Raw genomic sequence first — 26,088 nt, 5'->3', positions numbered from 1 at the left:
TTAGAAGCACAGAGGACCGGGTGAATTATTTGATCCGCCTCTGTTAAATAAGAGTACCTTTCTTGTGCATGGCCACCTTGAAGTCTTTCCACGCTATCTGGTGTGAATGAGGTGGAGTCATTAAAATAGCAGAACCATAATCAGCTCTTATAGAAAGGATTTTTTCTTTGTCCTTTAGACAGACTTTTTTAAAGCCTAAAGTATAGTATTAGAGGCAGAGAAAAAACACCTCATACATCCACTTTCATTCAAAAAAGATTCAGAAACAATTCGTATTTACATAGCACGTCAAAGGTGAACTTATTTTTTAAGCCTTTGAAAGCTGTTAGCTTTACTAGTCTAAATAGTTATTCGAATGGATTATTCCTAGCCGTGTGCCAGATCCTTCCTGTTTATAAAGATAGACAAATTGTAATGTCCCTCTTTATTCCTGTGTGTATCTGGGAGCAAGTCTTGGTTCATTATTCCTACTCCGAGGAGTAGGAATGTGGCGGGCTGCTTATACCAGGCGGTGGTTGTAGACTTTCCCTCATACCTGACAGTTACAGTAAGGAACGGGTACATATCATAATGTTTCAAGAACCAGGCTCTTTGCTGATTAACTGGTCTCGAATTAGTCATTTTCATCCCCAAATGATATGCCTGAGACCACTAGGTCAGAGTAAAGAGCCTTCCTTTGTGAAATATGCCTTTAGTAACCTCAGCATGAAAATTGAAAGTAAATGCTACCATTCGTGTGGCTCCTTTTACCCTTCCCGTTTTTATCAACTTAATTCTCAGGCACCTGTACATTCTGTTGTTACAGGTAAATTCTGTATATTGTCGTGCTTGTCCCCTTCTGGGATTACAGGCTGCTTATCAAAGTGAAAACACAGTGATGTACCAAGACCTGCTCTTACTTGTTAAAAACACTGTGAGCTGAACTCAAATGGGTGTCTGTTCTTCTTTCCCCCTTTCCTCCTTCATTTTGTTTTTCTTTTCCTGTCCTCTTCTTTCCCTGGGCTCCCTCCCCCACCCGTTTATTTGCATTCTGCTCCAGCTGGTTCTTGAGTCACTTTCCTGGAGGCAGCACTTCAAGTCCAATTAGAGTGGCAGCCAAGCAGGAGATGGCCAAAATGAGAGTGCTGTGGGAAGAAGGCTTTTTGTTTTTGTTTTTATTTTAATGCTGTGACCTTGTGAGTTTTGAAAGCTGGAGAGCATTGTCCTGTGACTCTTGCTACCACAGCTGGCACCTGTTCAAAATGCATAGCATCCAGGGGCAGGGTGGAGCTCCCACCTTCCTTAAAACTGCACATTCAGAATTTTACTTGGCACTCTTTCTTTCTGAAGACATGTTGCCTATAAACCAAACCTTTCCCCAGGTCCCTTCCGTTAAGATAAATGAAACTCATCAGTCATTATTACTAACTTATGCTCCAGGGCAGCCTCCGTTTTCCATTTCTTACTCGGTGTTAAGTGTATACTTTCCAGGCCGGCAGTGACACTGGTTGCTGCAGCCTCCATGGGGCTGATTCCTTGGTTCACTTCGGGATAGTGTCCCTGTTTCAGAACCTCGTGCCACTCACTCTGAGGCTGCTTCCCTGGCCCTGTGGGTCGTGGGTGCAGGAAAGACAGGTGCCAGCACTTCTGAAGTCAGTCGTGGTTGTGACCAGTAGCTTTGGCAAGTATTATCCAGCTGTTACATCTTCCCCCATATTTTAAGAACGTTAAAGTGAATTGAGGGCTTTTGTTTCATTTGATGTTGTTTCTTCCCACAACTGCAGTTATGTGGCATTGTACCTCGGGTTTCGTACTTGGTTGCATTTTTCTGGGGTGAATCAAAACCCTGAGATGGCATTGCCCTGGCGTTTATATTCATGACGGGCATCACCTGGGACGAGAAAGCCTTTTGGCTGCCTCATTACTGAAAGTTCTACGGTTTTGTTTTCAAAATTAAACGAAGCCGTTGAGGCCATTGGAATCAAGGCCACACAAATCTTCTGTGGGTTTGAAAAGAGTTCGTGTGATAAAAGTGCCTGCTTTTCTGGCATAAATACCAGAGAGAGAAAGAGCTCAGAAGATTCCAGTAGGGTAGGTTTGGGAATACTGATTATTTGGCATAAAGTCCAGTTGCAAAGACAGATAATGATACGTTTTAAAGATTTCTTTAGGAATCCTAACTTCTCCCCACTGGCGTCATTGCACAGGTGAAAGAGTATGTATTTGCAGGGAGCCATCTGGGGGGGGCTCACGATGAGGGAGGTGCCCAACGCACACCCCCTAGGAATCAGGTCACGGGCATGAGGCGCTTTCCTCCTGGTAATTAATTCCCTACTGTGACCACATGGTCTCTGTGTTTACACTAATCACACAGCACTTCTAAAGCACTGAGCTGGTCCAAGGCCACTGGGGTTCTCCGATTCAGAGTCTCTCTGGGGACTTGTCCATACTGCCCTCTGAACCACACATTCCCCTCTGCCCCTCCACTGTGTTTCTTTCCTGAGGGGAAGGATGGCTTTTGATGTTGGCATTAAATCATTTACTCAGTGGCACTCTGAGCAGTTTCTCTTTATTTCTGGTGCCCTTTAAATACCATACATTTATATCTATTTTTCTTTTTGCCTGGAAGTATAAATTTAGGGAAGAACCCCAGATAATCAAGATTCTAATTCCTATTGCCTTTTCTCCTGAACAGTATCAGGGCAGGAATGCCCTGGGGGTATCCATAGATGCCCTGTGGTTAACCAAATGTCTGCGGTGGGCACCAAGCAGCTCTGTAATTAGTTCACCACGCCTGCAGCGGACGCTTCGTTCCCTCCAAACAGGAGAGCTGGAGAGAGGCAGTTGCAGATGCCATTTTTGTATCCACAGCTAATTGCAGAGTCACCTCCTCTCAAAGGAACTTTCCTGCCCTTCAGAAACATGGCCTTTATTGTTTAATGGAAGTCTGGCAGAAGAAGATGGTTTTTAGTACCCTAGAGGTCCTTGATGGATGAAAAATTTATTTTGAACATTTAACGTTTTTAAATTGTCCTATGGCATAGAAATCTGCAGTCATCATAGGTGACCCAGCCATTCGAGGTCATAGTCTCTCATACTGTAATTTTTTCCTAGCCACTTATTTATTTTAACATTCAGTCCTGCTGAAGTGCTAAGGCAAAGGTTGTTTGGTTTAATCTTTGAAAATGATGAAGCCCACTAGGGTAACTGAAAAAAAAATTGACAAAAACATTTCATGAAAAATACTTCACATAATTTCAGTGTGTAAGAAACCATTATATGCACACATGCACAGACCCAGGTACATGATACCACATTTGTACTTCCCGCTGACTATAAAACAAATGCCACATTCTGTAGGAAACCAGAAACTCCCATTGAGTGAATAAACAGGTCCCAAGGAACAGCCCATCACCCAGTGTCTTCGAGAAATTTGGGTCGAGGCCGCTCTCTTTTGCATTGTTGGCAAGAGTCTGACTTTTCTTCCTCAGATTTCTCTTTTTATTTACTTATTCTTTTGTATTTTAGAGAGTTTGCTAATCATGTGAGGTTGGTTTCCCTCTAGAACCTACAGGGTATATATACTGTGTCTTCTGTATGCTAGGAGAGAAATTCACCAGTCACGACTCACCCTTGAGACCATCTGAAGAAAGAAAGCTGCCCTGCAATTCTCCCCGACACTCAGTTCGTACATTTGATTTCACACTTGTCGTTTCTCTTAATAGTAATCAGTATGTGTGTATGTGTGTCTCTGTGTACACATACATACCTCGCTTAAAATTTAGATGAATAAAAATTATATTGTTTAAATAACTATATATCCCCTTCTTTGATAAGTTTGAGAGAGCTCCTCAGAGGCGAGACCATCTCATTCATCTTCTTATCCCCGTGTCTGGCTTGGTGCCTGGAGTCAAAAATGTTTCTCGGATGAGTGAGTGATTAGGTCTCCATGGTCTTCCAATGTCAAGGAGATTTGAACAGTTTTTCAGAAAGATGGCCAGCAAGACAGAAACCCCATTTTTCTTTCATATGTTTTTCCTGAAGAAAGATGTTGATTTACCAGGGAGCAGCCTTTTCTCAGTCATTTTCTAAATTATTCTTTACCAGGGTCCTGTTTATAGCGAGTATAGAGAGATGGTTTATTATCTTGAGTACCACATATGCAAAAATTTTGCATATGTGCTTGGTGGATAAAGAACGGGTAGGGTAGCCTAAAACTCAATTAATGACAAAATTTCCAGTCAAAGGAGGAAAATAAAGAGAAGTGAAAGTAGTAGTTGCTAAATTCTTCAGTCAGGAAACAAATTAATTCACTAACATTTAAGAAGGGGAAGTTTTAAAAATACTGATAATAAGTGCTGACATTTAACAAGCACTTACTATCTGCTGTGCACATAGTGCTTTGTGAAATGATTTTACTTGCATAATTTTACGATAGTCATTACCTTCATTTGACAGATGAAGAAGTTGGAACGTAAAGAGGGTAAGTCCAGGGCCACACGACTAGTCGTTGTAGAGCAGAAATTCTGACACAAGTGCGCTGCCTCCGGAGTCACTGCTTTTAACCCCCTGAGCCAGCCTGGTGAAAACGGACATCGTTTATGTTAATGTGCAAAGGCTCGTGATGTCTGCTTAAAGTATAGCCACACAGGCAGGCTTGAAAACCTTCCTTTTTCTGATTTTTCAGTGGAGAAAAACAATCTAAACTTTCTCCTCGTACATAACAAAAAATGCTTTTCTCTTTTTGAAGGAATTATGCCTCTTTAGTAAATAAATGCAGAAGTTATCTCAGCTCTTGCCTTTTAATAAATTTGACTTACAAAACCTGCCTCACGGTGAAGGTAAAGTTTAAGTTTACTGCAAGCTACAACCTTCTGTGATCCAAGTGTGTCCCCAGTTCACTTCAAGATTCTGATGTAAAAAGCTGGGGATATCTTTTAATATTTCAGATGGAGTTGGCTGTGGGTCCGTTCTGCAGAAGAGTATCTGATTTAGGAAAGTCCTATCGAATGCTGAGGTCATTCAGGTGAGACATAACTCTGTTATCGTTGTTAATATAGCCATATCCTGTTAGCAGATAAATCCTCTCCTGTTCATGTCCATCGGTATGAAATTGCCATTATCCAACCATATTGTGATGTACAACAGTGGCATTTGAAAGTTATTCTTCAAACCAGAAATTTATATAGTGTTATATGCGATGACAAGTGTATATATGTCTGTCTGTGTATGTGTTACTTTTGAGTTGCAGTTCATAAGATTGAGCTGGTAAATTTTTTATTATGCTCTTTCTAGGGGGATTTTTTTTTTTATTCTCCAGTCTTGCAGAAATATATTGAGTAGTAATACTAGGCAGTTCATAATTTATAGATGTCTTTTTCTGAAAGTATTATTGGTTCATTTATCATTTCCAATCCAGTCTACTTCTAAAAAGGTCATAAGTTGCATTCCCTAACAAAACTATTAGAGTATTAGAACTGAGTTTAGTGGTGAAATGCAGAGAATGACTGTAAATGTAGTAGATAATTTAGGCTAAAGATGGCTCATGCAATTGAGCACAAAATTTGGGATTAAGCTTGCTAGAAACCAGTTCAAAAAGAAAAACAATGAGTTAATTCAAACTCATGATCTAAGAATATACCATTTTAACAGGAAAATTCTTTTCAGTGCTGAATGCTTAGATAGGCCTTTTACCAACTCAAATTTTAAAGACTTGAATAGCTTAATGACTAGGTCTTAAGTATCAGATTTTAGAAGATAAAAAGATGTTGTTCATACGGCTGTTTATTCAGTAAGCCAAACTTCCCAAACTTTTTCACATCATGGCACACATAGAAAATATATACATGTAAAATGATGACCAACCCTGAGGGCCAAGGGAGTCAACACAATACTTATAACCGTCTTCTGACCACAGCTTACCAGATGGGAAACCTTGGTATCAGCTCTCCATAGTACCCCAAGCATAATGGTTTTTGAATGTTTCTTTATAAAGATAGGTAAGAGAGTCCAGGCATGTGGCTTTCTATAAACTGACTCAGTACTAGAAACTAGAGTAATCAAATAAGCAGTATGTTCTTTAAAAGATTGCTTCACTCTCTCATGTCATCCAAGCTTTTGGTAGAAAATTCAAGTGTAATGAACCCAAGGTTGTTGATTGAAAGGGAAGGCTTATCCTTTACTTTGCCTGTGAGTAATTGGCAGTGATTTTTTTTTAATGCCAACACAAGAGCCTGAAATATTTTTCTCACATGCCCATCTGAGTTGGATTTCAAAAAAATTTAAAGTGAGATCACAAGTGTTTTCAGATACCTTTTTTTGGGTTAGCTCAAACCTTTTATAAAGTATTTAAATATTTTGGAAGCCTTAGGGTTTGGCACTACCAAATATGGACAAGTCGAAAGATTAAGACGTACTGAGTACATGATCCAGCAGTCATCTATATGTACCATAAAAATAACCTTAATAAAACTCCTGTAAACTCAGTGACTTTGAGTATGATGGTAACACGGCAATCCCGGTTGGATGATCAAATGGTGCCCTGAGTAACAGAATCTTAGCATGTTGAGGGATATCAACCAACTAGGTATTTTAAAAGTCATGGGAAAAGCTGTGATTAGGGATTTGCTATTTTAAGATTAGACTACTATTTTTGATAGTCCTGGCTCCCATGTTTAGTTGTTTATTCCACGTGTATGTATTAATATAGTGCTTATCTTATTTGCTGAGGCAAGACGGCCTTTATCCAAGTGCTTTTAAAGTTGTGTCACAGTATGGAGATACACATTCTAAGGTTTCACAGAAGAGCAGTTCTATTTTAATTCATTAAGATTTTCTTTCAACCCTCCCAGTTTTCACATGAAAGAAGGACTCTTTAAAGGAGTGTTTAAAGTTTGAATAGTGACACCTTCTAGTATCTATTTATGGAATAAAAAATTAATGATTGGTTAGTGTATAATTTTTTAAAATACTATGTTTTTTATAGCTAGCTTCTCTCATGGGGCAATGGTCAATGTAGATGTGTTTCCAATGTTTGACCCTGACTCACATTAAGAGATATTTTATGTTACCATCTGGCATATACTTGCATGCAAGTACACTCAAACCCAGGCACACACACACGCACACACACACACGTGTGCCATGAAACAGTAATTACTCTCACTTCATGTGATATTCTCTGACATTTTTCATTTGGTTGGTTATTTTAACCCATTTAATTGGTTTCATGACCCACTAATGTTTTGCATCCCATGGTTTCTCACCTTTTTCACAGGGCCCTCTATTGTTGAACTTCAGCTGCTCTAGTGATAGGGATAGAGTTTCATCCCTTTCTGCATCTGTAAAGATTTATGCCCTTTTCTCCTGGGATTCTGGTAACCCTGAGCTTCCTCCCGCACAACCCTCAGCTCCTAAGGCCTTGGCACCTACGTAATAAGAGTAATTGTACTTTGCCTATGAAGACTTCTCCATATCTTGAATTCAGTGAAAAATTCTAACAGAGATTTATATCTATCAGTATATTCCTAAAGATATATTGAATGTACAGAAATCTCTCAGATTGATCCTAGAGCTTTCTCAGTTGTTTGAGAGGTCTTGGACACCATTTGATAAAGATTTTAAGATTAAGTGGATCCGGAAATAAAATGAAAGCATAGTATATTCTGGGGTTCAAATCTAGCCCTAGTCTGAAAAGAAGGTTTCAGATCCCATCTTTGGAGAAAAGGGATGTCAGTGCCCCTGCCTCTGCCTGTATACGTGGCCGGGAAAGTCCCCGGCTCCGCCAGCTTCTCTGCAGTTGTCATGATCGACTTAGGACAGCTTCCCCATGTGGAGGTCCTACAGAGTCCCTTCCTAGAGAGGAGTGAGTCAGTACAGAGTCGTGTTTATTCTAGTAACCCAATTCTAGGCACTTTATTTGCTACCTGCAAAAACTCGTTAAGACATCTGTCTCTTCTCTAAAATTAGTCCTGGGCATTTGCAGTGCAGGGCCCATTCTTGTGAACCCTGCCGTCTGTGCTGTGCGCCGTGACAGGGAAGAGGCGTCGTCCAGTGGTCGTGCGCGTAATTGACCTGGGCTCTTGTTCATGGCTCTCCTCCCTAAAGGTTCCGAGTCACACCAGCACCAGCCCAGTGGCAGTCAGGAGGAGATGGGCTAAATAAAATATGCCACATTCATAGGATCAAATATATGCAGCCGTTAACAAGTTATGTTGTTAGTTAATATCTAAGAATGTGAAAAATACTTCCTAATGCATCACGAAATGAAAAAGGCTACTAAACAGTATATATGGTATGGATCCCTACTATTTTAAAAATAATAACGTGTGTTTGGAGAGGAAAAATCAAGGATATAAACATGAAAATGTTACCTTGGGAGAGTAGCATTGTTACTAGTGATCTTTCCTTTAGAGGTTTCCTATATTTTTCAAATTTTTTGCTTTGGTTGTTTTATATTTGTAGTTAGAAAAGTCAACAGATATATTTAACAATCCCTCTTGCAGTGTTTCATCCATTTAAAAATAACAAGGGAGCCTAAAAATAATATAACATACACTAAAACGTTTTACAGTAAGGGTCGGGGGGCGAGAAAAACAGCCAACCAACCAAAAGCCCAGCAGGTTTAGAGTCAGGGGCTGCAGGAGGGGGCGGGAGGCCCAGTGCAAGGGAGGGTGACGGTGCCAGGCAGGGCGTCTCCAGCCCAGACCCCCGGTGCAGCCTCCCTTCCCCCTCCTCAGACACCCCGGCCTTGGCAGGCGCACCCTCCCCTCATCAGGCAGCCGTCCGCCACAGGGCACTTCTCTTGGACGTAATGTCAGTGGACTCTTTAATTAGGCTGGCAAGCCTCTTGCAGGCATTTACCTTTTACTGTCTGCATGAGAGTTTCCCAGGCAGCGGGAATCTTTTACCCTGGAGAGAATGCTGCCTCAGAAAGCTGCGGACATTAGGGGCTTGCTGCTGGGTGGTTTGTGTTTGTACACAAGACGCACGAGGCCCTGTCCCTGTCCACCCCTCCGCAGCATGACGGTGTCCCCCGAGGTGTCCGTGGGGGAGGCTACCTTCGCTCCACCTGGCCCGGGGCCTGTCAGTGCAGATGGTTGTGAGACAAAGGACAGAAAGAGCCACAGGCCTCTCACCGCCCGGGACACAGACCCTGCCTTCAGGCAGGCCCGCTCCGAGGGAACAGCCTGGTCCCCGAATTATATCCACAGCCTGCTCTGCTGGAAGCTTCCTTGGGTTTAGTGGAAGATCAGTGAGAGCTGTCAGGAGGTAGGGGCTGTTCTGATGGATCTGTTAGCATGAGGGGCCCGGAGAAGGAAGACCATTAGTAACTCTAGAGTGTAGTGTTCACGTCAGCAGTTTTCAGTTGCAGGAGGGGTGAGGGTTCACGTGTCTGCAGTTACCTCGTGATCATCTGCCACTTGAGGTTCCGCGCAGGTCCCTGCCTGCGGGTCTGCAGACCTGATGGTGGCCGTCTCTGCAGCCTCCGTGATGAGCACTTCCAGCTTCTTTCCGCTCAGTCCATCCTCTGCAATCACGATTTCCCCAAGGTTTCTGGATTCTTAATTCCAAGTTTCTGACGTCAGCGTTGAGGACAGAAGGCAGCCACATCTGGGGCTTGGTTCGCTTTGCTGTCTGCCAGTACTCTGGAGCACCCGGGTAAATGTGGAGGGCTGGATAGTTCATTTATTGTCGTTGTTATTCTAACAGTCATTATTTGATTATTATATGCTAAGCCTGTGCTGAGCGTTGTCCTGGTACTTTCTCCTTCCGCCCTCACCACAATAGGTGAGAGTTAGGGACGACCCCCAGGCAGCAGTCAAGGCTGAGGGGTGTAAGCTTTCGGGGCCGCACATGTGAGAACTGTGTGTGGGCTGCAGGGCTGCGTTTCAGACCCAGGACTGCCTGTGTTCGCAACCACCGAGCCCCGCGTCTTATCCCAGCAGTCCGCGCTTGTTTGCACTCCAGAGGGTCCTAGAGCAATATGTGCACGCTTATATGATTCATCCAGGAGAAGTCAGAGAGTGTTAAAGAGAATCTAAACTCCCCACTCTGGCGGTGACCTCCTGCTCTGAAATGCCGCATCTCCCATCTTCCTCTGCAGACAGCCTTCCAGGAGATGCTGCAGGAACCTTGAACCAAATGTGTGCTTTTATTCTCAGAGAACGTCTGCCTGGAACCTCTGCCTCCTTTCTGTCCTGGTCCCCTGGGACTGACAGCCTTAGACTCCAAGACAGGAACCTGGGGGGCCTCTCACCTCTCTGCTCTGAGCCCTGACTCACCCCGCAGTCAGCAGCCTCCTGCTCCGTTCTCTCCTGGGACACACTCAGTCCCTCCTGCCACTGTATCTGGGCCTCTTCCCATCTCTCCGAAGCCCTCACTATGTCCCGTGCAGGGAGGAGTCCCGTGTCCTCCCCTCCTGCCCCGCTCGTTTCTCTGCTGATTCCATGTCTCAGTGCACATTCTCAGTGGTCTGGGCTGCCCTCACCAAAAGGAGCTTTGCAGTGCGGGTGGTGGCAGGCAGCCCAGGAACCCCGGATGCTGGCTGTGGACGCGGGACAGCAGGACTCGAGTCTTGTTCCACTCCATAATTGGCCTAAACAGAAGACTGACAGCTACACAGCTCTGGATCACTTAAATGTGGAGATCTTCTACTAGAAGTATAGTTTTTTTCTAATGGGACCTAATACTTGATTAATTAAGACTACCAGCTGGGGACTTTCCTGGTGGCGCAGTGGTTAAGAATCCGCCTGCTAATGCAGGGGCCCGGGTTCGAGCCCTGGTCCGGGAAGATCCCACATGCCACGGAGCAACTAAGCCCGTGCACCACAACTACTGGACGTGCGCTTAGAGCCCGCGAGCCACAACTACTGAAGCTGCGCTGAGTCTGTGCTCCGCAATAAGAGTAGCCACGGCAATGAGAAGCCTGCAAACTGCAACGAAGAGTAGCCCCTGCTCGCCGCAACTAGAGAAAGCCCGGGCATAGCAACAAAGACCCATCACAGCCAAAAGTAAATAAATTAATTAAATAAATTTTTTTAAAAACCCCAGCTGCCTGTAAAGTTTAACCTTGAAAACACTGCTACTTATTTTTCTCTAAGAGTGATTTTGTGGCATTTGGGGTATCTGCGTTTTATAACACCTTAATTAATTTCCTTTTGTTCCTTTTATCACCTCAGATGGTGATTTTTTTTTGAACTTGCCGGTGTTTCAGATTCTACCTGGAATCAGGGAGAAGGGAGGTTCTCATTCTGTGTTCTTTCAGCTTCTTAAAACAAGCACCAGAAACAGAATGTCTGCATTCAGTGTTTACAGGTAATTATGTCAGTGATGCATAATACAGAATCAAATCCAGCTGTGCTTTCCATGGCTTTCTGGCAGTGCTGTTAGTGGCTAGAGTGGAAGATTTGGTCTTGGCAGAAAAATAACAGCTGTGACTCAGAGCTGCAAAGGGACAGGTGATGGACCAGAAGATGCTGTTTCAAAGTGAGCTGGTTTCTATCAGGCGTGCCCTTTGCAGGTGTTGCAGTCAGCAGCCTCGTGTGTGGCTCCACTGGGCTGCCGGCCGTGGCACATAACCGATCGTTCCTCCCTCTCCGTCTCCCTTTCCCATCTTTCTTCCCTTCCTGCCCTTGGATTGTTTGCAGTTTGCATCAAGAATATAGAAGGAAAACAAAGAAAAACACAAATATTCAAACCATAAAACTAATTTAATTGTGGTAGATAAGTTTCAAATTTGACTTTAAACTTCCTGAAGCCAGAGGTAAAAGAGGAACAGAATCAGCTATGTAATTCTCACCTGCGGGAGGAAGAAGTTCAGTGCTTCTTCGTACTTAATTCTAAAGCATTTGTTCGTGGGACTTCATATAGGGAGTGCTGTGAGAGCGTGGGGACCAGAATTCTTGGTCATCTTTTTGTCATAGAGGCAGAAAGGATTCCACGTGGCTGCCCTTCAGTAAGTAGAGGACTGTCATACAGGACTGGCCTCTCACCCCCCGGGCCTCCTCATGTCATGAGCTAGGGTTCAGCTTGAATCCTACCGTGTCACATGCTGTAGGCAAAGACTGGGCTTTACTGGGGCAGGGGAGGACTCTCACCCGACCAGGGGCAGCCGGGAGAGAAGTGAAGGCACAAGCTCCGCTGTCTGCCCACATCCTCAGGGTGGCCTCTCAGGAGCGCCAGACCCGCAGGATGAGCCCGTGACCCAGTGGAGGAACCGCCTCCCCACTGGCTCTTTGCCCTGTTACAGCTCAAACACGCGCTTGGCCCCAGGCTGGCTTTGAGTCTGGGAATGTCAGCTGCTCAGCACCCGGTGACCTTGGGCTGTGAGATGTTTCAGCTTCCCCTGCCGGGACAAGGGTTCTCCAGGCTACGGGTAGTGGAGCTGGGGCGCAGTTTCCTCCCCTCCCACCCACAGTCAGCTTCCAGAGGCCTCTGAGACGGTGGCACTCATCCCCGCCCAAGAACTTCAGGTCATTCCGAGTGAAAATAATTCCAAGAGAGACTGTGATGATATGGTTCAATTATGTGGGTGACTGGAGGTCCTTGACCCATGGAGAGAATTTGGGGATACCTAAAGAGATATTAACTGCATGGCCTTCAGACGGTGTCCTGGAAACATTACTTTGCTCAGGTTACCATATAGGAGTTGTTAACAGTTTGAAGTTGTACTTTCTCCAGGGGTCTTTGTTTCTCTCTGAGAATAAATCTATCTGTTCTAAAAGCACAATGAGTAGTTGCTACAGTTGATACCCTAAAAGAGGCTGCCTGGCAAAATGAAGAGCCAGGCTGCACAGGTTTGAGTCCGTGTTCTGCCCTTTCCTAGCTTTTACTTGATTTCTCTTCCTCTCAGTTTACCTATCTGTAAAATGGGGAGGTAACAGTGCCTACCTCATAGGGTTGTTTGGAGGAATAAATGAGTTCCCGTTTCTAAAGCTTTAAATAAGTGTTCTGTGTGGTAGCCATTGCTACTGCTGTTAAAACTAGGAGCTTCGCCTAGATGGAGACAGGGTCTTCGACACACTGAGAAGGACTTAAACAGGGATGCCTCCAGGAAAACCAGAATTCCCTCAGCAATGTTTTCATACCCGAGTAGGTGCTGGACTCATTGCCTAAGGCTCGGCAGCGTGGAGCTCTGTGAGATGACTGCCCTTGACAGTGTTCAAGGCAAGTGCACCGCCCACAGCTGTGGGAAGACCCCAGTCCTGCTCCCACGGAGGGCCTGGTTCAGAGCTTTGTGGAAGTCTGGTGACAGGCAACACAGATGAACTAAAAAATTTCCACAGTAGTTAAAGACAATAACTTAGAGAATAATGTTGTTTTACAAAACAGTTGAAATTAGAAAAACCCCTACCAGGGATAAATTTTGTAGAATAGTTAAGATAAAGACATTTTTTCAAATATATTCTGGATCCAACCAGAACCAACTATCTTTTGAGAGCACTGCTGACTCTTGAGTGGTGAAGAAGCTCGTGTCTCTGGTTCATCCAGGCCTTCAGCTATAGATTGGAGTAAATTACGTGGGGTGAAGCAAGAGCCCAGGTACAGAGCTATTTTACATACTTCAGAATTGCTGCTCAGTCAGGAGACGTTGCTGCCATCTTTCCTCTTGAGATTCAGCCTCTACAGCTTGGCCTTTAATTAACTCTTATCCATCAGAGCCCAAAGCCAAGGAAGAGTCAATAAAAGTTTCAAATTATTTTTGCCAGCCTTTGACAAGGGGGTAGGTGGTTGGGTAACGGGATAGATTTTACTGCAGGCTCCTGTAAAATGCAGGTGTACCCGGGACATATTACGAGTTCGGTTCCAGACCACTGCCATAAAGCAACTGTCACAGTAACGCCAGTCACACAAATTGTTTGGTTTCCCAGTGCATATAAAAGTTATGTTTATACTATAGTTTATTAAGTATGTAGTAGCATTGTGTCTAAAAATATTGTACCTATCTTCATTAAAAATATTGCTAAAAAATGCTAACGATCATCTAACAACACAGGGTTGCCACAGACCTTCAGTTTGGTAAAAAAACAACAAATCTGTGAAGCACAGTAAAATGAGGGAGGCCTTTCGTGGATGGTGACACCCAGACACACACTGTCAGAAGAGAGGGATGGTCAGTGAGGTAATCACTTCATATATGCAAGGACGTAATTGCCCTTTGAAAAGCTGTATAGAAAATGGTTGAATTTACCCACATTCGATTGTAGCCCAAGGAAGGATTTTATATAAAATCAAAACTGAAAATTTTGACCAAACCTATTAGTTATAACTACTTGACAGCTTCAGCTAAGTGCTTTGAGTTTAGCCTGTTCATCAGATGAGCTCTAAGAAGGGATTTTGCTGAGTCACCTTGAAGTAAAGTCAGACGCAAAGGCAGTGAGCTGAGGGTCAAGGAAGGAGCTGAGGGGCAGGTCCACCTGCCAGAGTGTGTGGGGTGTGTGTGTGTCTCCGGGCTAAACAGGGGCTTAAGAAATGGTTAGGAATTAGCCAGTCTAGGAAGACTGCTGTTATTCATTCTTCTACCGCGTACTATGCTATTACGCTACTGCGCAGTTATATTCTACTAATATGCTGTTATGGATCTTCTACCGAGTCACCTCTTTCCATATCGAATAGCATTAAATAACTTCTGTGTTTCCTTCCCTCTTTTAGACCACTGCTCTTCCAGACAAGTGAACACGTGGCCAGTAGCCCTGTACTGGGAGACATTATTCCGTTCAGCATCATTATTCAGTTTTTGTTCGCAAGAGCACCCCCTGAGCTGAGATCCCCCTTCCAGGTAAGGAAGTGAAGAATGTGCCACCCCCGCCCCCCGCTCCAAAGTGCCCGGCCTTCTCCTGCCTAACGCGGTTGCAGATTCCTGCCGTGGCAGCAGATGCCTAGGAAGGAAGGAAGGCTCCCACTGCACAGCCCCCACTTTCCCAGCAGTGTAAGAGTTGCCTGCTGCAGCTAGAATTAGCCCTTTAAATAATAGTGACACAAGTAATTTATTATGTTCATAAAGCTTTTTTGACGGAGGCCCCATTGACTCTTCTGACCCACCTAAAATTGGCAAACCCAAAAGGCTCTTTGGGAGTCAGGAAGGTGCGCCGAGCGCTGTGCCACCCGCCTTTGGGCAGGTGTCCGGCGCCATTTGCCCCCGGGCATCCCTGCGATCCTCTCTGGCCCCGCGCGCGCGCTGTCGCAGGATGGGATCCCCCTCTCCTCTGATTGTGTTTCCCCCCCGCAGAGGGCCGAGTGGTCCCACGCGCGCTTCTCCCAGTGGCTGGATGACCATCCCTCTGAAAAGGACAGGCTCCTCCTCATCAGGTAGAGCCCTGCGCTGCAGGGGCACCCGCCCAGGGCGTGGGGGATGCAGGGGAGGAGGAAGGAGGGGGCCCGGGTGGGCGTGTCTACGTTGTGCTCCCCGGGGCAGGCGCCTCACCTGCTGGAGTGCCGCCGGGGCGCGTTGCTGGGGGGCACGTCAGGTTTTGCTCTCCGTGTCCTTCACATCCCCTCTTGTGCTGTCCCGGGCCTGATGAACCATGCACTGATGAACCCTAAGAACCATGCACTTCTCTTTTGAAAACCAACCTCAACTATGAAGCGACTCCTTGCCTTGGCTCCGTTTTCCGCTTAGTTGCCACGTGGGGCAGTTACTGAAGTCGTGGAACGCAGATGGGAGTAAACGTGATACTGTTATTAGTAGAAAACGACACCCAGCAGCCTAGTGCCTCTCAGGTGTATTTGTGCACGTGTGCGCACACGTGCAGACACACCCACCACCCCTCGTACACCCCCGCCATGCCCAGGGTGGGATGCTTGCACTGTCACATCCGACCTACTAAGCATCTCTCTTCCATCAGCACTCTCCTTTGAAATTCCCCTCACCAAAATCTCCAGAGACCTCTTCGCCACCAAATGCACATGTTTCCGTTCTCACTTTATCACTCTGGAGCTTTAGCTAGAAGTGACCACCACCTCCTTCTTGAAACTGCTCATCACCTGACCGATTGCACTTATTTTTATTGATACTCACCATGTGCCAGGCCCTGAGGACATGAAGCAAACCAAGACAGGCCCTGCCTTCCTGGATCTTCCGTGGCACCTCAGTCATGTTTCTGTTCTCTCCACTGTGGCCGTATTTTCCCTCAGTCTCGTTTGCTGAACTGTCTTCTTCTGTCCACTCCTTAAAGGCCATCATTTCCCACAGTGTGTTCCTGGCTCTTTTCCCTTCACATTCGATCTGTACTTTGGTTCCCAGGTGAGCTCACCCAGACCCATGACTCTAGTGACCTCTTCTGTCCTGTGGCTCCGGGTCTGTGGTTCATCTTGGTTGCCCAGGGCCTCAGGCCAGCAAACTTGCTGCCACATGTCATCACTCAAAGTCCCACAGAAATCTCAACCCCAAAATGCTGAAAGTAAATCAACTTTCCTTCAAACGTGCTCATTCTCTTAGACTTCTTTTTTTTGTAAACTTTTTATTTTATATTGGAGTAGAGCCTAACAACGTTGTGAGAGCTTCAGGTGCACAGCGTAGGGACTCAGCCGTACATATGCAAGTACCCATTCTCCCCCAGGCTCCCCTCCCATCCGGGCTGCCGTATAACATTGAGCAGAGTTCCCTGTGCTCTACAGTAGGTCCTTGTTGGTTACCTGTTTTGAATATAGCACTGTGTACGTGTCGATCCCAAACCCTGACTATCCCTCCCCCCATCCTTCCCCTGCCAGCCCTATGACCATAAGTTCATCCTCTAAGTCTGTGATTCTGCTTCTGTTTTGTAAATAAGTTCATTTGTATCATTTTTTTAGATCCCGCATATAGGGGATATCATATGATATTTCTTTCTCTGTCTGATTTACTTCACTCAGTGTGACAATCTCTGGGTCCATCCATGTTGCTGTAAATTGCATTATTTCGTTCTTTTTAATGGCTGACTAATGTTCCATTGTATATATGTACCACATCTTCTTTATCCATTCCTCTGTCGATATAGACTCCCCGTCTTGGTTGGGGTGTACTGTCACCTATATCCAGCCAAGCTAGAAAACCTTTAAGCCATCATTCAACTCTGCTGTCTCCCTCATTCTCCAAAGCCAGGCAGTTGTACCTCTTAAATCACTTTGGAAGCCATCCTCAGCTCTTCCAGGGGACCCTAATGCTCTTAGCCTGGGGACCAGGGCACCAAACCAGCCTTCACTTGAGCCCAAGAGCAGGGGATGAGTTGGGTTCTCCAGAGGCAGCCTGGGCTCGTGTGCTGAAGTGGTTCTCGGCTGTGTTTGCACCCAGGAGTCATTTAGGAGCTTTGAAAAGTCCAGGTGTCAAGGCCACGCCCTGACGGCCTCGGAAATCTCCGGGGCTGGGAGCCAGCATCGGGATTTCTTAAAGCGGCCCGCGGCTCCGCAGCACAGCCGGGGCTTCACAGCACAGTCGCCAAGTGCGAGACCACCTCCCTCCACGCCTCCTGCCGCCGAGGAAGGAAGCCCTTCCTCGGGCTTCCTTCCTCGGGCTGGGGGTCGTGGAGGAAGCCTCAGCCCGCCAGATCCGGGAGCGGCGCCGAGTCCTCAAGTGTGGCGACCGGCGCCCAGGGGAGCGCCCGGCCCTGCGAGTGGATAAAGAGGAGGGTGGCCCGCGCCCCTGCTCTTCTTCCGTGCTGGCTGCTTGTCCTCTCAGCTCTGAGCATCTGAGCGAGGAGCCAGGAGCCGGGCGGGACGCGCGGTAAGGTGTCACCGTCAGTGCGGCGTCTGGTTAAACTGCCTCAGAAGAGGCCCCAGGTGTGGACGGGGGACTCTGCCGGGGCTGGGGTGGGGCTTTGCGGTGCCCTCCCCGAGGCCCCTCGACTCGCTCAGCTGCAGCCCACTGGCTAGTACAGGAGCACGCAGGGCTCAGTTGATGGAACAGGGTGCCCCTTCGTCCTCTAACGAGTCGGACTGAGCTCATCTACAACAGTTGTGCTGCTGTGGACACATCACAAATCTGCTTCCTTTTGCTTCTTTTTAAAAATGTCTCCCGAGTGATTTCGTCAGCAGTGCTGTTGCCGAGCCTGTATTTAGCAGCCGAAAACCATGCTCAGAAATGCTGTCGAGCTTTTTGAATAAGGCCTGCCCACCACGCCACACACGGCTGACACCAGAGCCTTCGGTCCTGAGCAGGGAGTGAAGCCCTTCTCTGGGGGCTCCAGAGCACTCCTGCTCCAGCCCAGGCTGTCGGCAAAGCCGGAAGCTTTGTCCTAGAGAACGCCCTTTCTTACTTGTTACTGCAAAACTGATTTCATCCCTGCATACTGAAGCACCACTGCGTGAATTTCTTGCCCTGTAGATAAACCCAGGGTGAGTATTGCCCTTTAAATGTCAGTAAATTTGTTTTAGCGTTGGGGGCAAACCTTGTAGACTCATCTCCTCCCGGCGCAGGGTGTTACGTTGTCAGAAGTAGGGCACATCGAGGGTATAGCAGCTACTGCTGTGGAACAAATGGCAAGTAATGACCTCTCTTCTGCCTTCCTTTCTGCTTCCTTTTGACACCAGACATTTCTCTAGAGCTTGAATGGATCCTAGTCAAATTAATTTTAAAAGTGATCAGTGACTCCTGGGGCCGAGTGGGGTAAGTGGGGGAGATGGTACCTCCCGGCCCCCGCCAGGCAGGCATGTGCGCCCTCGGGGGTGGGGCGGCAGCCTGGGGAGCTCCTGGGGGTCTGCAGGTATTGAATACGTTCTCGGCAAAATGAAGACTGAGGTTGTGAAGGAAAGATTTCTCAAGTTCTGCAGAAGACGTAGGATTGGCAGCATACGCACCGACTCGATATTGGCAGTGGGACAGGAACTCCTCCGACTGTGGCCTCTTCTTTGTTTGTGCTGAGTCTCAGTAGGGGAACACCTTTATGGTGTCAAAACTACAGACTTTATTTGCTTATTGGTACTTTTCATCTGTACAATCGTCAGACAGTTCTCAGTGCCCCGTGCATACTTGGACCCCTTGCCCTCCTCTGGGCGTCCAGGGCCCACAGGCTGGGAACCATTCCCTCAGCTCCTCCACTTCTGCAGAACCACGGGATCCCTGTTGTTGGAGGGTGAAGTTTGGTCTCATAGGAGCTGGTGTTCCTATGGCGCGAGATCCCTTCCAGTTCTGGGAACCGGGTGCCTCAGGTGAGACCCAGGGAAGGATGGAGTCAGGGGAAGGCCTGCGAAGGCACATGGTAGTTTTTGAAGTCATTTAGGTATCTCTGTACTAAGCACACTGATAGGTCCTGCCTGACAAAAATCAATTTTGTGTGTTCCGTAAAATCCTCCACTGGGTTAGTTTATACCACATTGGGCAGTGTTGCCATGTTACCACAAACCCTCCCTCTACTAAGTGTTTGCACAATTCCTATACTAATTTCTTTTTTTAATAAGGGTAACTTTAATAATCTTCCTATTTTGGATACAAATCAGAGTTCAGACTCTTACATAATGCTTGGCCCAACTTCCAAGAAAGCTGATGTTTTGCTCAAGCAAATGAAGTAATGTAATAATTGCTTGAAAATCTTGCTCTGATTTTACGTGGGAGGGCAGCTTTAATCTTTTTTCTCTGTAGTTCTGATGGTGTTTTTGATGAAAATCAAAAACACTAACCAAACTCATTTCTGAACTTTCTTCCACATCTTGTCTAGTTTTATATAATATCCTTTTGAAAGCAGATGAAACCGCTAAGTGGATTTTTGTCCATTGATTAGATAAAAATGACTCTAACCCATTCATTGCAGAACAATTACAGTTTCTGTGAATTTCAGTGCATTAATTTCTTAGACTGATACATATACACCATTGTCTCAAAGATAGTTGGAGCCCTTGGGGTTTTCTCTACCTTGTGTGAATCTGGAGGGACTACATGTTGGGAGTAGGGCGTTTGCCCAGGATGCCATAGCAACTTGAATAGCATTACCAAAAGAAACAAGTTTTCTCACAGAGAAACAGCTTCATCTAAGGCTCGGCCCTGACACGAGTAAGGCATCTCAGAGGATGTTGTTCTGTAGGCATGAAATTCCATTGTGCTGGCCTGCACTCTTGAGGATCCCTGCACTTACGCTTCTCTTTTATTTACTTTCTTCATTGCTTTTGTCTTTTTCATTACAGTTCTGTCTTCCTGTATCGCATTCACTTTTTAAATTCATTCACCCTGCATTTGGCAAGCACTTAGGTCCTGGGGCTACGTAAATGCGGAAAACAGCCCCAAGCCTCAAAGTTGTTACATATTAAGAGGGAAACTAACCCACACACAGATCCTCACACGGCAATGAGTCATGCACGGTGGAAGTGTAAAAACAACGTGCTCCTCACGTGGAGGATCTGAGCCCATCAGAAGCGCGGCAGGGAAAACCGTATTTGAGTGCTTCATAGGTTCATAGATGTACTTGGAAGAGAGGCCGGGTTCTTCACAGTACGGTCCTTTAACTCTCATAACTAAATCATGTAGGTATTCTTCCCACTTTGCAGATGAGCAGATAGGCTCAAAATGTAGCCCAGATCACACAGCTAGGTCGGGGTGGGGGTGGGCGGGCAGAGCCTGATGTACCAGCGGTGCTTCTTAACTAAGAGCCTGCCAGGCCCCCGCAGAGCTGGTTTCTAGTTTGATTACTTTAGCGTGAGTAGTAAAGTATTACTTCACTTGAAGCCAGCCTTCAGGGATCTGTCCCCAAATGCTGGGGTCCGGCTAAGCCACACTATTGGTGCAGAAGTCCCAGACCTTTCCACTTTATGTGAGTCCACGGTGGTTTCAGCTTTGTGCTGCCTCGAGTTAGGAAAGGCTTTATCAAAAACAAGGCATTTGGGCTGGTCCTGTGTTAAAGCTCTACAAGGAAGAAAGCGGGGAGGGATAAGGACGGTTAACGAGGAAGCTATGTCTCGCTAACGATGAGACAAGCCAGTGTGGTCGAAGGGAAACGGGCCCTTTTTGGAGCCCGACCTTGTTAGGCAGAGACATCTTTCAGAGTGGTATTTGCACAAGCACCCAGGTCTCTCAGGGTTGGGCTGAGAACCACCAGTGAGCTGGATGGAGCTGCTCTGCCTGTGTCGGTAACGCGAACAGCAGAAACTAAAGGTTTGAGGGTCTTTTTAGGGCACAGCAAACGGTCTGGAACCCAGCGGTTACACAGCACTGGGGGAGGTTGTTGATGAAGCTGGTGTTTGGTGGGGTTGTGAGTGGAGACACTGCCCCGATGGCGAGAGGGCATGGATCTCAGGCGGCAGTCTCTGGCTGTAGTGTGGCACCAGGGTGACCACTACCTACGAGCTACAGCAGCAATTAGGGCACGAGATGGCGGGGTGCAGACTGAAGCTAAGGGGAGAGGAGGGACCGGATGTGGTAACATGTGGGGTAAGTTAAAAGGACTTGAGAACTGGTCTGGTGTAGGACTGAAAGAGAATTTTAGATACAGACCTTGGGGAGATGATGGTGTCTGTCCTTTGCTGAAATAGGGGAAGGGGCAGAACACTACCCTTCGCCTGGGTTTTTTTTACCCTAGGTTTGTTTTTTCCTTTTTTTGATATTTTTTAGACCAGGTTTAGGTTCACAGCAGATTTGAGAAGGCACAGATTTTTCCCTATGTCCCCTGCCCCCATTGCACAGCCGCCCCCAATATCGACACCCCCTCCTCCACAGTGGCCCATTTGTTACAGCTGGGGAACCCACACGGACATCACGGTCACCCAGCGTCCATAGCTTACACTGGGGCTCCCTCTCGGTGTTGTACGTTCCATGGGTTTGGACAGCCCTAGGTTTCTGACAGGTGAGTTTGAGGGAGACCTGGAAGGAATCAGATAAAGACGTCCAGCACACAGATCGGGAGGGAGGTCAGGGCTGGAAGTAAGAGACTGGAGATTCAGTTGTGTATGAAACCATGACAGTGGCTAGCGGGGTTGCAGGGCGCTGTGGTGTGAGCAGAGCTGGACACGCGCCTGGCAAGTATATCCCCTGCAGTGAAATGAAAATAACGGCCAAGCCTGACAGAGGATGCATATTTTGTGTTCGGGAGCAAATAAAAGTGAAGAATTACGTATTAGATGGGACTTGAGACAGTACGTGAGCTAAGTTATGGTATTAACTTACATCTTTATGGAAATGATCTACTCTCAAGTGTGAAACTTCATGGCTATGACAAAAAACTGTTTTACTTGGAACTTAAGTAGACCAATAATGAAAAATATGCATAAACGAATAAGCACAGGGCTGGACTGGACTTGTGGGCTGGTTTGCTGAGCCCCCGATCTAATTCATGAGAACATCATAATCATACCCTTGGCTAAATTCAGACTGCCTTCTCGTCGCCTAATAGGCCAACAGTTGGAGCCTAAGAACAATTTATCCTACTTGTGGTAACAGGAATACAAAGCCCCGCCGGTGTTAGTGTGTGCTGAGCGAGGGCCCCGCCTCCGGCAGTGCCGTGCGCGCTGCACAGTGCAGGGCGCCCCCTTGCGAGCTCTGTGCGTCGACACAGGCTGCGCTTGGCTCCGCAGAAGTCTCTTCAGTAGGGAAGAGCAAGAAAGGGAAACTGGGAATCTTAGCCGCCAGAGAGCCTCCGATCGGGTGATGAGACCACTAAGTGCAACGCAGGCTGAAAGCCGTGCACAGCCCTGCGCCTCAACCACACGAACGCCACCAACAAGTGTCTGAGGGCTGGTCGACTGGGCAGAGCAGGTGCAGAAATGGGCTGCTTTTAGGTGTTGGCATCCTCCGAGCTCTTTTATTTCATTTGTATAATCTTCTGATCCTTCTTTTCTTTTGGTTTTCAGGGGTGCCCTGGAAGCTTATGTTCAATCAGTTAAAAGCAGAGAAGGCAAAGAATTTGCACCAGTTTATCCCATAATGGTTCAACTGCTTCAAAAAGCTATGTCTGCTCTTCAGTAATAATGTGAAGTATTTCTTAATGTCCATTTTGTGCTAACCCATCCAAGGTTGGCAATTAAACTAACACACACATACTCTAAAGGACAGCTACCATCTACTATTTTAAGAATGTAATTGAATTTTTTGTATTTCCTGATGATCTTTCCTGTTTACCTCTGAAGCCCTTCTACCTTATGTAGCATAATGATTCATCACCACCACCTTCCAACTCTGTGGACCTGATTTTTTCCAGAAAGATACCAAACTCTTGTCTCTCCTCTCAGGCTTTTCTGTGAGGCTATCTAAAACTTCTTTCCCATCACCGAGTCCCCGCTGCTTCTTAAAGGATTCGACCAGCTTATAGTAAGTACACTGCTTCTCCCCAACCGGTATCCTTCCTCACTGGATAAGTAGGAAGCCCAGTGGTTTCCATTATTTGGCTGCATATTACACTCACTGGTAGAAGCTTTAAAAAACCCTGATGGGCTTCCCTGGTGGCGCAGTGGTTGAGAATCCGCCTTCCGATGCAGGGGACACGGGTTCGTGCCCCGGTCCGGGAAGATCCCACATGGGCTTGGCCTGTGAGCCATGGCCGCTGAGCCTGCGCGTCCGGAGCCTGTGCTCCGCAACGGGAGAGGCCACAGCAGTGAGAGGCCCGTGTACCGCAAAAAAAAAAAAATCACCCTGATGCCCAATCTGTACCCCTTATTAACACGTATGGGGGTAGGAGCCAGGCATTAGTATCAAAAATATATATATCCTGAAGTGTTTCCAACGTGCATATCCCAAAGCTAAGATGTAGGGCTAAATGTTGTTTAACTGTGTCTTACTGTATCTTTAATAAAAATAGAGCAAGGCTGTCTTTACACTCTCGTGTCATTTTATTAAAAACAGACTTTCGGGGCTGTTCAACTTTGTAACAGATGCCAAGTTAAAAATAACTTTTATTCTACAAGGTTTCTTATAACTAGTAGGTAATCTAGGTCCTTTTCTGTTGCCCTTGTCCTGTCATTAACATTTTACTTTAATGTTTAAAATCCCATAAGCCACTTCTAAAATATTTTCCATCTCCTGAACCTATTATTCTGATGACTCATTCGTGAAGTTCAGTCAGGATCAATCAGTGCAAGTCAGATAAACAATTTTTTTCATTTTATTTGAAATAATATACAAGAATATAGTGTGCAAAATTTAGGGGCAACATCATGAAGAAGTGAAGTGTAATGAACTGAAATTCAATTTTACAGCTGTGATTCCTAACCAGAAACACCACTGGGTAAGTAACATGAAAAGCCATGATTGTAGCTCAGAGCATAAGCAGCTGTATTGCCATTGTGTTTGCTCTCACTGTAGACAGTTGGAGGAAAGTAAAGTGCACGTGTTGCACTGCCTAAGTGCAAAGTCCGCCCCCACCATAGAGATACGATGACAAATACGATATTAAGATATGTGGCTGAGGAGATACAGGACACAAAGTTAAAAATACAATGGTGTCAACCGTTAACAGCACCATTACAGTGACTATACCCCAATGCTATTCACTAACTTTACCTTGGCCTGGGCTGTCTCCATCGAGCAAAGGGGGGGGCGGGGTGGGTGCTGCCACCTGGCGCGTCCACTCGGCATGCTCCGGGAGCCGCGGCAGGTGGCTCTCAGGCTGTGACACTGACACCATCCACCTGCCCCCTGTTCCGGCAACCTCTTGGCACTGGCCAGACTAGGAGCCCCCGTGTTTGGCACAGACGCTGAGCCATGTGGTGGCTGCTCAAGGAAAGGCCAACTCCCGGCTTCTGCTTCACTCCATTATGTATACAATACAGATTAATAAGCAGTAAGGAGCCAATGTATAAACAGCAGTTACATATTTTTAAATTCCCCCTTTGTACAATTTAAAATAAAACATGTATACACTTCTCCTCTCTTTCTACTGTACTTTAGCACCACAGGATATCAATTTTCAAGCCTATATTACCTGATAGACATATATGAAGTTTGGAAGAAAATAAGGCAATTTGGTTTACAATGTTGATAGTTTTAGCTTACTTAATGCTCTAATGGAGAAAGCAAATCCTCACTCATATTATTAAATCATTTCAAGACTCAATGCTATCAGTATCTTACGGTCACACGGATTCAGGACAAATGGTGAGACCTTGATCTTCTTAAGTCTTTCCGTCAACAGTCAATGTTTATGCAAATACAGACTTAAGAACATAAGCATCCTGGTTTAATGTTGTTGTGAGCCCTGTGGAGATAAAATAAATAACTCAGTGAATGTTTACAAATCAATACATAGTAATTCTACAAATGAAAGCTAAGATGGATAATATAATGTTAATAACAATACTGTTAAAAAAAGACCGCTTTCTCTTTGAAGTCTGATAATACCTGATGGTCCAAGCATCCAGAAAATCTATGAAAATGCTGCTACAAGAGAGATGGACTAGGATGAGCAGACATGAAAGGGGATCCAGGCAAAGTCCTACCACATGAAATCCTAAAGAACTTCAAAAATCTAGTTCAGTCACCCTCATACTGGAATCTGACTGCTGACTGCTTCTTTATAAGAAATTCTTACGCAGATGAGAACCACATGTTACTATACAGAAATAGACAAATACAGAGAATGAATTAGAACATCCTTGGCCAGCCCTCCTGCTGCGAAGTACTGATGCTGTCCCTTTGTCTTTAAATGATATTTCAAATTGAGCTCATTCTGTTCTATCAATCATGTGATGTTTTCTTGTAATTAATCGAAAACACTTAAAAGATGGTAGTCTCGTAATGGAAAAGTTTTAAGAATCGGGTCTATCCAATACAGCATTATTATGGTGCAAACTTGTTTACTAGCCTTCCTGGGCCTTTCTATTTCTTCTCCTTGCTGAGATTTTTAACCTAGAAATTCTGTGCAAATGTCAGAAGTCCCCATGAAGGCTGGTTATTTACCCCCACCTCCACAGCCCATCACCAATTAAGAAAAGAAAGGCTGTTGAGACATACCACCCCAGATCAGAAAATTCTTCTCCTGTGATAGTAATGAGTTAATAACCCCCGTATTTCAACCCAACCAGAAATACTCATTTCAGATTCTACTTCAGCATCTCTAGCAAACACTCCTACTTTCTGAGCTAAGAGAGTAAATGGCACTAATGACGAAAGGCAGCTTGCCTTATATGATGGTGTGCACACATTATTTAGGTTCTGAAAGATAAGAAGGCTGAGAAACAGCATCAACGGCCCTTTTAAAGCTTCTAACAACTGCTCCAATA

At 45.8% G+C, this 26,088-nt stretch overlaps 2 protein-coding genes across 6 annotated transcripts in view; one reads left to right on the top strand and one right to left on the bottom strand.

The window, feature by feature from the left end:
- Nucleotides 1-23,681, top strand: part of COG5 (component of oligomeric golgi complex 5) — a 270,936-nt gene extending 247,255 nt beyond the window's left edge. Inside the window, exons 19-22 of one of the 2 annotated variants that reach the window (XM_059074512.2) lie at nucleotides 4,929-5,005; nucleotides 14,632-14,758; nucleotides 15,209-15,288; nucleotides 22,726-23,681. In XM_059074512.2, coding sequence (XP_058930495.2) covers nucleotides 4,929-5,005; nucleotides 14,632-14,758; nucleotides 15,209-15,288; nucleotides 22,726-22,840 — 399 coding nt within the window. In that variant the 3' untranslated portion in view covers nucleotides 22,841-23,681. The remainder of the gene's footprint in view (nucleotides 1-4,928; nucleotides 5,006-14,631; nucleotides 14,759-15,208; nucleotides 15,289-22,725) is intronic. The other variant, XM_067042835.1, reaches the window with a different exon arrangement.
- A 275-nt stretch (nucleotides 23,682-23,956) lies between these two features.
- The window catches only part of HBP1 (HMG-box transcription factor 1), a 31,270-nt gene continuing 29,138 nt past the window's right edge, over nucleotides 23,957-26,088 (bottom strand). For all 4 annotated transcript variants that reach the window (XM_059074533.2, XM_067042836.1, XM_067042838.1 and 1 more), the window contains one exon: nucleotides 23,957-25,064. In XM_059074533.2, coding sequence (XP_058930516.2) covers nucleotides 25,047-25,064 — 18 coding nt within the window. In that variant the 3' untranslated portion in view covers nucleotides 23,957-25,046. The remainder of the gene's footprint in view (nucleotides 25,065-26,088) is intronic.

The sequence above is a fragment of the Kogia breviceps genome, chromosome 9 (assembly GCF_026419965.1).
Source record: "Kogia breviceps isolate mKogBre1 chromosome 9, mKogBre1 haplotype 1, whole genome shotgun sequence".
Lineage (NCBI taxonomy): Eukaryota > Metazoa > Chordata > Mammalia > Artiodactyla > Physeteridae > Kogia > Kogia breviceps.
Note: the sequence above shows the minus strand (reverse complement) of the source record. Positions and strands in the feature narration are given on the sequence as shown.